The following is a 13322-nucleotide window of genomic DNA, read 5'->3' as shown; positions in this document are numbered from 1 at the left end:
ACTGACATTTAAAATCAAATTTAATGTTTTCATTTTTCACATGATTTTTAGCATCGAGCAATGATATTTCGTATAACTATAACTAGTAAATTTCATACAACGCAGGACATAATTATTATAGTTGGTGCTTATAAATATGTGCTTCCAGCGTTTCAACATTTAGTTGGTTGTTGAAAATGCAGTTACGATCCGTGGGGATAGGCAGACCATGCGTTGCTTAGTTGCGGAACATTATAAAGGGCGGCAAATGAAGGAATGGGAAGTAGACGATGCGGTCGTTTTGTTAGGACGTGTTGACATCGATCGACAGTGGCGGTTTATCGCACAGAATCTCCAAACCTGCCAACTCCTCAGTAGGTAGGTGCCTAAAGACAACCGATGTTTGAAAATAAGTTTCGTGCAAATGCTCAAATCATTAGTAGATGTGTATTGTGTACTATGTATTTTTATCAAAGATTTTTGTAGCTCTTGTCTGTTTAAGATTACCAAAAATAAATTTCAGTGGATTCTAATGTTGAAGAAATAATGAAATACGACTTATCCTGGCATACAATCACGCTAAATTTAACACAGCCAAGAGAGGTAGGTACTGTTAAAACATGGCACTTTTTGACAGTTCAGACTGTTAACTTATTGTAACAATAAACCGTATCAATACATAAATACGATAAACTACCCTCGATAGCCACCGATAGCAACCTTGTGTATAGAATGGATGCATTGGCCTCGTTTATCGCTCGTTTTAGAATTACAAAATGATAAATAAAAGACCAAAGTGGATGTTCTACTATAAAATTAAAGTCAATGCTTTGAAATAAAGAACTGTTCACTATAATAATTAATACAAGATAATATATGTATGGTGAATAAGTAATTATACCAATATCGCATTCATAGATGAGGTAAGTATTAATTAATTATCGAATATTTTTAACTAAAAACACTACATAAACATATTTATGTAAGAGTACATAATATTAAGATGAGATGATAGGTAGGTACCTATTATCATAATCATAATGAATACTAATTGATATGTTTTATCTATAGCGGAAGATATTACTGAACTATTTATTGTCATATCAAAGATTCCATTTCGGGTTCATTTCTTAATATAAGATTTGAAAGACTTGTAGGTATATTATGCAAAATGAAAGAATCAAGTAAAGTGTATGAGATAAAATTATGGTTACACGATAAATTACTACAATTACTCCAATACTAATTATAACGGTGTCTTTGGCTCAGCACTCGAAATGGAGAATTTTACGAACCGGAGCGCTCGGTAATTTAATGAAAATTTTAACATAGTTATCTAATTTTATGTGTTTTATAAAAAATAAGTGTTTTATTTTTTGTTATAATATTATGGCCATTCTAGTTCAAATGGTAAAATTATTGAAATTATAGATAATATTTAAATTTAAACATATTCAACCATTTATAACGATCTGTACATTATTCTATTTTGAAGTGAGTAAGTAACTAAAAATTCCTTCTATCCTATCTAGATTATCTGAATAATTTAACTTGCGAATAATAACTAACTATTATTAATGTAAATATTACAATTTACCTGTATTACAAACACATTTTCCTTGAAAAATCACGTTATTTTTTATAAGAGATTATTATTTATTAGATAATCACTGTTGTAGTTTTTAGAAGAATATATACCTACCTATACATAAATAAAAACTATTAACTGTTAACTTTAAAGTATGTTTACTTCAAATAGGCAAATAATGAACATAATATTACAGATTGTAGATTATGGTGGTATATATTGTAGATTTAAAGTACACCACCTATAAATGAATTGTAATTATACAACGGTTTACTTAACATAAAATTTCATATTTGTAGGCAAAAACGCGTAATACCGAATGTATAATTAATCCATATATGTACAATAATATCACCATGACCCCACATCCTGAAGCGGGTTCCCAGGCTAGGATCTTTGGCGGGCCCCCAGACCCATCTCTATGGATAAACACAGTGTGACGCTCTACAACTCCGCCTGTAGCCATAGGATTCACCTAGGTTGCTGCCGGTCCCAAGCCCGGATGAAGGAGGAGGGTTCATCGTAGGGCTAATCACCCTACATGGTTAAAACACCAGATTACGAATACCAACACAAGCGCCTCGGAACACAGGACCCCTATCAATGAAAGACCCCGGCTACAAATTGGAGACTGGAGAGGAGCAGCCACGGAAAGGAGCGTGTGGAGGACAATTGTAGAGGAGGCCAAATCCCGCCCCGGGATGTAGTGCCGAGAAAGAAGAAGAAGGAGAAGAAGACGCTCTACAGTAGCGTTTTCCAAATCGTGTGGGTACGTGGTAAAATTAATGTGTACCTATATTTAGGGTTTTTTTGTATATTTTAATATATCCATTCGAATTATGGAGTTGTACTGTACAGCGACATAATTGTAAATAATAATATTATTGGAAGGAAAATAGCGCCTTTTTTACTATTAATGCAACTTTGTGATGTGTGTTTATCTCACTATCTGGTCGACTCGCCTCGCCGGGCCCCCAGGCTAAAGCCCTGTCAGCCCCCCCTTTGTGTGGGCCATGATTATCACTGCATATAAACGTTGCGGTGTTAAAACCACTGACCCCATAACCTTGCCCTAAAAATAAAATATTAATCTTTAGAAGTTTCTGGAATTTACGGTAGTCTATAGTAGAAGCTTTCAATATTTCGCCTATCCCTGAAATCGGTACTTGACGTTCCCGTTTCGTCAATGTTATCAACCATGGAAGTGATAATATTGTAAAATATAATTATATAAGTAGGTAGTAAAGATTTTTATAAATTCATGCTGCATAGTGCAATAGAAAAAAATCAGGCGCCATTGTATTGATAACGATGGAATAATAATTTATTATAAAATGATGTCATTATCTTTGATTTTACACTTCACAGAATTTCTCCATCGTAACTATGCATTTAAAAATTTATTACAAGGTTAATATTAATAATAAGCAAATATTAGAAGAATAGTGAGTTGTACTCTATCCATATCCGTAAAGTGGCAATTATTTATCTGATAATAAATCTATGACAAAATATAACATAATATATTAAAGATAATAATGTTATCTGGAATGATTTTTTATAAGATATTCATAATATTTCATTATCAAGATATTAACATGCAAAATATGATCGACTATATATTTCATATTTCAATTCCGTATATAATAAAAAGGGTATTGTTAAAAAACACCATAAAAAATAAAATAAATTATTTAAAAAATTATTTGAAGCTATTGTGTCCAATGAGCAGCTCTCGGACGCCTGGTAACATTCAAATTTCACAACTAAACCAGCTAAGTACTGTGTTATAGGTACTTAAGTAACATAGTCAAAATCAAGAAAAAATATTTTAGAAAAATGCATCATTAAAAAAAATACCTATATAAGTGTCACCCTATTAGTAATAAAAAGTGTATATTTTGAGCGTTCTCCTTTTCATGTTAGAAATTAAATATTAATATTTAATTATTATGGTTTTAGTTTACATTATTGTAATGGAAAAATCTATTTTATAGGTTTGATTTAGTCTAACTGGCTGGATATCATTAGAATAAAGGCTATATTGTATCTATAGGTACATATTCCCAAGTATCACTTGTATTTGTCAGTGATTAACTATTCTGGTTTTTTGATAATGGGTGAAACAGCTGTTAACACCACAAACTCATTTTTTTCTCACTGAATAAAACATATTCTGAAAAACTTACCGAAAAAAATTTTGTAATGATTTTTTGAATGTCACATTTTTGTAAAGGTACTTATTTGCGCCTAGTTTTGATTTTTAATCGCGATAACTGTTCCCCAATAACTTGAGAAAATATACGGCTTCAAAAGAAAATCTTTCCACCGATACTTTCATGTTGCGACTGCGTTCAAAAGTTTTAACACAGCGATGTAGACAGTGCATCTGGGGATTTAGATGTTGTTCAAGATGAAACGTACAATGTTTAAAAAAAATGCAATAAGAAACTTCAAGAATTTTAATTTTATCGAGACTTACTTATGCGAGTTTAATACTTATATTGAGAGAAATATTTGACAGTATGTCGTTTTGTAAAGATTATGGTAATATTATTACGTAAAAAGATCAATGTTTATTTTTATTCATTTACGCATAAAAAGACTGTATATACCTACTCAATATTTAAAAGATCAACCAATTATTTTTAGGATATTATATATTTATAATTTTACAATCGCTTTGATAGTATAATTAATTTAAAAAAAATGTAAATATACGTCAATGTAGACATATTTTTAATTATAACAAAACAATACTCATAGACAAACGAATCCATTCTTATCATTATATAATATATTATACACTACCGCACTTATATTTCATATAAAAATGGTATAATTATAAACAAATACATTGTTATACAAAATATGTAATAATAAATTACTTAATTGTGTTTACTGAACGGTCGTTTTTTCAATAATTGAATATATTGGCGAAATCTCACGCCAATCGTCTGCCACGATTATCCTTCCGATCGTCTGTGCCGATAGCTCCTGTTCGTGAAATGTCACTTTGGATCGTTCACTGGAGTTGTGGCCAAAATAGAATAATGTCTATTTTTGCTCACGACTCAATCTAAAATCGGTGTACAGACAGTTGTATCGACGATTAGGTACCTACCCTATGTTCTCAGTAATTCTCGATCCTAGTGTCAATTGAGTTATGCTCGAAAAATAAGAATTAATAATAATTCAATTTTGGCCACGACTCTAAGGAACGACCCGTAATGATATTTCACGATCGGGGAAAATCGGCGCAGATGATCGGCTTGAGAATCTTCCGGTGTAATTTAAATATTAGAATTTTTAAAAAATGTTATTATTTTTAGGGCAAATTGATTAATTACGATACTTTTAAAAGATTATTTTTTAATAAGTTATATTAATGTACCTAGGTATACCTATATGTTATGTAATTCCCAGTACCACCCACTTGATGATTAGATTATAAACTTGATTTATTACAAATGACAAGTAGTATTAATAATTTTATGCGAAGTTATAACAAGTAAGAATTATGTTTGCAAAGTTTTTCAATATGCCGTTCCGATAACACTGGCCGTGAATTTTTGAAACAAATCTGAGTCGTTAGAAACTTGACTTAGCTGTAGGTACATAATTATTATGATTTAAAGTATAATAGTGTCGAGTTAATGATTAGACATGCACGAAGAATATTTTTCAAATAATTCGTTACGTGTGATTGTAATAATTTGCCGTAAATATAGTAAGTTCATAAAGTATTGAGCAGGCTAACTTTGGTCCATTTCGAAATGGCACCAACTGTCCACATTTTGTTCAAACTTGTCACTACTTCCTTTAATTTGATTAAGGCAATCTCCTGTTTTTTAATGTAAAAACAACGGTAAACGAAATCGTCAACCATCTTTAGTTCAAGATGCGTTGTTATTGAACAATTGACTCATGACTGCTTCTATTATCTCAAGTACCGGGGCTGTGTTTTCCACCTATATGGGTGGAGTGCAGTTAATAATAAAATCTTTTAAAATAGACAGCTCATACAATTATATTCCAAAACAAATTAATGGTGTATATAATAATTTATGACAGAAAACACATATTATATAAATAGAAAATACACATAAAAAAAAAATATATGCAAATATGTCAAATTAGATATTATGTAGGTACTTTTTAATAGGTAAAGAGCTTTTACATTTTGTTCTACCTTACTAGTTTGTATCTATAATAACAATTTTTTTTATAAATTATAAAATATTATTATTATAATTAAATTAAATGTTAATTTTTAATATTGATGCAGTTGTAAAAAAAGAGATTGAACTACTTATTACACTTGATAGTGATTCTAGAACGTTTCTACTATGGTTTAGCCGGTAGCTATAGAAAACATAATACACATTATTATAATATTGTTTAGAAATTTAAAAAAAATGGCGACCCGCTAAAATATCTTGCTTTGGTTACTAAGTCTCTTGTGTACGATTATTATTATTACCTATCCATTCTATAGTGTAAATAATGAGATTATGTATTAAAAATCTCTTTTAAGTTATAAACGCTAATCCCTAGCGTTTTTACTTTAATCATCTCTGAAATCCTGCATCCCTGCATCCCTGAAAATAAATCTCAGAGCACAGGTGTGAAATTTACAATTCGGTGGTAACTTTTCATGATTAACATTTTATATTATTCAGGCTCCATATTCATATTATAATATGAGTTTATACACATCTCATATAATATATAGTATTCAATTGAATATGTAGATTTATTAACTGTTTAGATGCAGCTAAAACTTTTAATTAAAAATAATTAAAAAACACACAAGAAAAGTTAGCCGTTGTTTTGTTTATTCTTTGAATTAAGGAATGATTTACCAAGAACAACGTATCATAAACGTCCGCATCGGTTGATATCACTCAGAATTATGCACATAAAAAGACTGTCGAAACGAGGTTATCGAGGCTTTGTTTTCCACCACCCGTCTTTCCAACTAGAAAATTGACTGTGTTCTTCTTCTTCTTCTTTGGCCATATCCGCCCCTTAATTTGGGCATTTGGACACCACTCGGCGCCTCCAAGAATCCCTGTCGCTCGACAATCTTTTTGCTTCTTTCCAGGTCAAACCAGCATCCCGTAGCTCCGCCGTATACACCCTGTAGATAGTATTTAGCGGCCTTTCAGGACGCCGGAATCCGGTCGGCTTGAAGAACAGGAAAACCGGTTGAGGTTCTCTTCTGGCATCCGCAGCACGTAGCCGAGCCAGGTCCAACGTCGTCTCTTCACTTTAAGCGTGATGAAAGGCTGCTTGGTGCGTTCTTTTATCTCCTCGTTGCTCCTAAAGTCATACCACCGCACGCCCGGTATTCGTCGCAAACACTGTTTTCGAAGCTCAGTATACGGTTGCTCTGAGCCTTCGTAAGGTGCCATGATTCGCTACCGTAAAGCAGCACCATCATAATGCAATCGTCGAATAGGCGGCATTTGGTTTTGACCAATTACAATCGTAAGTCCCATATATTCCGCATCGACTTGACTGTGTTAACATGACGTTTTTATAAGATAACTATTTGTCGTTACTTTACGATTTATTTGTTTGCTATTGATACACCCAAGACCCCTTTGTATACAGAGTGTCAATAGTGACGTTGTGTACGCAATTAGTCGACGGGTGAAATATTATGCAGAATCGCACCCACCCAACCAGCTTTACCGTATTTCAGTCGTCAATAAAGACACGTCTATTTATTCGAGAACCGTCCATATCGAAGGTTGCGAGCAGACATGTAATCAGGTATCAGCAGAAAGAAAATATTTTTCAAAAATGGAAGCTCGTTAATAATCAAAAAAAAAATATATATATCTACCTATATATATATATATATGTGTATGAGTCGTATAGTATCAAAAGTAGAACTGTCGCAAATATATCGAAATTGAACTAAGTATGCCAAATTATTCTTCTGACCATAATGTACGACTAGCAATATAATATTCGAATCAAAATCATATCTGTGTGGTATAAAATTGTGATGAAAATAGGGCTTGGTATCAGAATTAGAACTGTTCAATACTTTGGAAACAAAAGTAGAACTGTTGAATTTGAATTGAATTTCTAATTTCTAAATGTAGAAACATATTTCATGCTATTATAACACTAAAAAACCCAACAAAACGTTTTTCGTCATTTTATCGAAATGATGAATAACGCACAGATCTACTTTTGATACTATAGGTACGACTCATATATTCTTTTTAATACTGCAACAGGCCTAGAGGCCCAATGACAGTAGTGTAGTTCAACAGTAGTGTATTCAGTAATATAAGTGAAACAATCACAAACACCCACGCTTTGAGAAAATCACATAAATATATTGTGTCCTCGCGGGAAATCGAACCCGGAGCTCCCGGATGAAAGGCCATCGCCTTACGCATTGCACCGCGAGAGCCGGTAATGGTAACGTTATTGTAAGGTGACTGTGAAGTGCTACTGTATTGCCATCGACAGAATACGAAAGATAACATTTAAACATTTTACTGATAATTTAAATTTTAAAATATTTAAAAATAATAAACCGTATCTAAAAAAAGGAAATACTTTTAAATTCAAAATATAAGCTTCAATCTCGATGTACCAGTGAGATTTTTGAATAATTCATATTTTGAATGTATTTTTTTTTTAAAGAAACATCGATATTTGTTACATTATTTATTAGTTTTGATGTATCTATCTGTCTGCCCCGCCATCTGTAATGCATAGGCTGTCTTTATGGTGCACGAACGCGTCTTTGTTGCTCGATCGCACACATAGAACACCGACGCTCTATTTATCAGTCAATGCATCGCGAAGATGTTTTGGTCAATAAGGTTGTAGTTGGCAACATTCCTACCAAATTTAGCATCCTACTTCAGTCAACGACCACACTCATACATTCAGTTCCACCTCAACTAGACTAATACCCCGTTTACACGTGCATGGATTTACTGTTGACAGTTAGAAAATGTATGGGTAAACATGTATGAATCAATGGGCAAGATTGCATGCATGAATCAAACAAGTTTGAATGCTTCTGAATTTTCATGTGACAGTAAATTTTTTTCGATCTGCGCCTGCGCAGTAGAACGATAGTGGCGAACCTGCCGGCAAGAAAACGAATTTTCAGGTTGACCGATTTTCACTGGCTGTCAAATAGTACGAAATATGTAGTACCATAAAATCACGACATCGCTTCTCGCTCACTCTTAAAGAATGAATTGGAGAGACAGTCAGCACTTTTACGTGTAAACAGTTATTGTCATGATAGTTTAAAATAAGCACTATTGCCGCCAGTAAATCCATGCACGTGTACAGGCGCTATAATTGCAAACAACCATTTCTTTTTCAAAAATCTGACAGGAAATTTCTTAGGAGGCGACCAAGATCGACATCGGGTTATTAAGCCAATGCTCGTGATAAAATTAATTCAGTTCAGTTTATTCTTCTAATTAATCAATCATCTACCGATTTTGTTTGGATTCACCTCTGGTCTAATAATGCGAGTATGTATATAGCTAAGAATCTACATATTATCTAAACATAGGAAATCAATTATTGAATAATTATTGAACAATTATAAAATAAGAAAATAATGGTGTAGGTCAGTAATGTTTATTTTAGACTTAGTAACTGACATTGTTATAGATGTAACTAATAGTTTTAATATTACAATAACATATTACTAGGTATTTGTATGCATAAGTATCTAAATAAATAATATATGTAGGTAAAATATGGAAAATATTCAAATTTCATAATACTATGCATTTAAATATACCTAAAACAGATCGTGACTAAATTATGTAGGTAAATGCCTCATATTATTTTTAATATTTAGGTAATATTTTTTTATATATCTATATATTTGAATCGTTATTTAGTCTCTAATTTATAATAATAACGACCTTCATGGTTTCAGATAAGTCTATTTTCGAACGTAAATAATTATTTATTATAATTATTAGTATGTTTGTATATATTATAATATACAATCAGATGAAAATGCGTACTTGGGTCGTGGGATGAAGAATAACAAAGTTTGTTATCACACGGACTATAATCGCATGAGGGACAAGCGTTAGAAGAAGACATATCCCGTGGCATAGTCATTGCAAAAATACTTTTAGAACTAGCGATGCTAGCTAGAATTAATAATCATAATATGAAGGGTACAGGCTCAGAACAGTGATGAATGTCGAATGAAAAGTGTTTAATAGTTCCACTGTGAGCAGAATTTTTAATAAATTATTGTCAAAAATTATCAAAAATCCAGCCAAAATCAATATCTATCTAATATAATGTACGAACATATGTAATGTTAGTTCAAGTAAAAATGTATATGCTGTGAGTTTACAGTAAGATGGTTGGTGCCATTTCCTAAAACAATGTAATGGTGATGTTGGATAACTAAAAGTTATTTAGGTACTTACCTACTAATTTTAACAAAAATGTAGGCCTGATTGTTGTCATTTATTGCGACGCTTTCCTCGTAATTGAGACATATAAATAAAATATGAAATTAATATATAAAAACTATGTATTACTTATATTACCTACTTTAAAGAAAATTATAGTTTTCACGATTTTATTGCATCGAAATTAGATTTGATTATTTTAACTCTGTTTTGACTGAGCAGTATTCTTTAATTTTCACACCCTCTATATTTTCATAAATAAATCATATTTGATAGTATTAGGTAGGTAATATAATATTTTTCGGAAAAAGTTAACGAATTAATACCGTAATCATTCAATTTAATGTTTTCATCAAGAAACATCAACATTTTCATAGTACCAATTTAGCAATTTGAACTTGAAGTGATTCATCACGAAAACTAACTTTTACCCTTCATAATAATATGGTTAATAGATAACCATCCATCGCCAAAGGAGTTAGCGATGGACCGAGGGAAGTGGCGCCAACTTGTGCTTGCCCATTGCCTCAATGTTGGGACATGACAGGGTGGAAGAAGAAGAAGAAGAAGATAACCATAGACCTACTTCTCTAGGTATTGATATGGTCTAACGTTGTTTTGAGAAGTCTTACCTTTTGTCGTGCATTGGCAATTAAATTATGTATATATTAAAGATACACTTTAATTATATAGATCACAGATAAACATTTTTAGTGATTGGTAAATAACTCGTACAACACAATTTATTATAAAAAATTCTTCAAATTTTGATACCACTTATCTGAGTTTCATTTTTAATTGTATAAAATAGATTATTATTAATTTAATTGGTTTACATGACATTAAAGTTATTCCCATTGAGACATTAAATCAAAACCAGTGTTGCACAAAATTCAACCAAATAGATACTGTTCATGAAATTTCCTGGCAAGCTTGAAAAGTTTTTTTATTAAATGAATAATTATTCATGTATATTTACGTATGTATGCTTCTACGATTGAGAATAATGCAGAAGAGATGTTCGCCAGTACGTCACTTCTTGTTTGCTCTGCCAATATGCTTTGAATTGTTTTGAAGGTGATATGAACTGAGGTATGTAACTGTTATAGCTTTTGATTTTATGTCTATCATTTTGAACACGTAGGGTATGTAAAACATTTTTTATTGACTCTATAATTCGATGTGGATCTTGGTCGCCTCTTGAGAAATGTTTCTTAAGGGGGGACATGCTCAGCGTAGGTCAAAATGGAGCTTTTGTTCTATTTTCAAAGCATGATCCTGGAGATACCTTAAACGTTGTAGATAATCTATTTATATAATTTTAAAGCTTTATTATCCTTTATATTTATTTTAAACATTTGATGACTGCATAAAGTATTTTTATTACATAAAATAGTATTCTTTTAAACCTCTCGCGCTAATGTTTTAGAATATAGTCATATTTCAGTACATAAATGTGCAGTGGTGTTAAGATTTTTTGAATTTATTAATTTTTAAACGCATTTATATAACCATCAATGTAATTAATATTGACATTATTATAGTGAAATATTTACGATAAAAAATTATATTGATAACCTCTGTGATCCCAAATTTGACAAGAATTGGGCATTTTATTATTCAAAAATGGGAAGATTAACACATTTTGAAGATAATTCTAAAGATACTCATTATAAGCTATGTTTTTGACCATTCAAGTGTGATAAACATCCTACGAATAATGATTGCTTTATAATAATTATTGACCTAAGAATAAGGTAGTATTTTTTTGAAATACGCCATTTCTTTTGGCATTCCCCAGTGGTTAAGCTACAACATACGGTCGTAACCATAATTTGACAAACTATAATTGAAGTAGGGAGTAAAATGATGTTAACGCGCGTGTTTGAACATGTACCGTTTAAAAAAAATCGGTTAGGTTAAAATTCTGTATCTATTTTTGGCTGGATCTTCATTTTATTTCCTTCTGTTCATCATATAAGAAAGAATACAAAATTTGTGATGATTAACATCACTTTTAAAAAAAACTAGAGCTATTTAAAAATTTTAGCATACCTAGACATGCAAAAGACGTCTAGTATAATCGCTAATCTTTTATATATGCCTCTACGGTGTGATAACGTAGATACGAAGGACAATCGACAAAAATGGTTTTACGCTTTTGAGATGAGGTGCTGGATGAAGATGCTCCGAATTTCATGGACAGTCTGAATAATCTGTACGTATATAAGTATATAACAAGTATAGTATTCCATATCATCCGACAATCTGGAGAGGCTCAGGATAAATTGAAGGACGTGGAAGGATTAAAACTCGCTAGAGTGACCAGATAAAAGCCGACATTGGCTTCTCCATATCAGTTATATAGAGCTGGGATGTGCAGGACAGAATGGTAGATGGTAATTATTGAGAGTAATGGACATTTTCTAAACAGTTAAGACGTGGCCCTCAGCGATAGAATAACGACTAGGTAGAGGAATGACGTATTCTTCGGGAATCGCAGCCACCACTATTTCACTTTAGAATGGTGTTAGTGTCATTTGAAGGTGCTTACCGTTACCAACATCTAATTAAGTCGCTTACACTGCTACAAGAATCTGTCCCCATTCTACATGATAAATAAAATAGGTAGGTATAAAAGTGTATTTATTCAGAAATTTTCTTCTTAAATAAATGTGTTTAATTGAAATCAATTTACTATTAATTAAGAAAACTGATTTTTTTTTTAAAAATTTGACAAGAAATCAAGAAATAAAGAGAAAAAATATTCTCAAAGCATTTTTGCTTCGCCTTTTTCCCAACTGCATAATTATTCTACACAATGGGCGTCTGAATGCCTCATTTCAATTAGCTAATGAAAGCTATTCATGCAGATATGTGTAAAAGAAAATGTAGTTTTTTTTTTGAACAAGCAATATTTAATAAACGGTAGTTACCTACCAAAGCTAGTAATTGAACAAAAAGACCATGGTACTGTTTATATAACTTTTTTTTCTTTTTAAATAGGTAAGTTTTATATACGTACCTACCTATCGGCACGTCAGTTCGAGAAACTTTCGTATAATATGTGATCAATTGAAAATATCATATATTATTAATATTACACCGTTACTCATTTTTATTATGTTTTACTCTTTTTAGTATTGTTATTGTGTACTTATATATTAATTATCCATGTAGGTTATCATAATTTTCATTCAATCTATGTGCCAATACAAATTTGTAGAATTAATGAAAAAAATGAATTATGTAGCTAATATTGGTACTGTTCGGTTATACCGGAGGCAGCGGAAAACGCATTTTGAAAATAGTCAATA

The 13322-nt window shown here is 31.5% G+C and overlaps 1 protein-coding gene across 5 annotated transcripts in view; it reads right to left on the bottom strand.

The window, feature by feature from the left end:
• LOC147067240 (facilitated trehalose transporter Tret1-like) overlaps positions 1-11043 on the bottom strand; it is a 39486-nt gene extending 28443 nt beyond the window's left edge. The window contains exon 1 of one of the 5 annotated variants that reach the window (XM_085953844.1): positions 10985-11043. Coding sequence is in view for 1 of the 5 variants with exons in the window: in XM_085953839.1 (XP_085809965.1) it covers positions 10638-10651 (14 nt within the window). In the remaining 4 variants the exon portion in view is untranslated. Of the gene's footprint in view, positions 1-3756; positions 3895-4961; positions 5113-10637; positions 10737-10984 lie in introns of those variants that run through there. The other 4 variants (XM_085953839.1, XM_085953840.1, XM_085953841.1 and 1 more) reach the window with 4 other exon arrangements.
• Between the last annotated feature and the right edge of the window lie 2279 nt (positions 11044-13322).

This window comes from Rhyacophila brunnea, unplaced genomic scaffold, assembly GCF_057557595.1.
Source record: "Rhyacophila brunnea isolate RB1 unplaced genomic scaffold, BYU_Rbru_1.0 scaffold_4, whole genome shotgun sequence".
Taxonomy (NCBI): domain Eukaryota; kingdom Metazoa; phylum Arthropoda; class Insecta; order Trichoptera; family Rhyacophilidae; genus Rhyacophila; species Rhyacophila brunnea.
The sequence above is the reverse complement of the archived record's forward strand: the minus strand, read 5'-3'. Positions and strand labels throughout refer to the sequence as shown.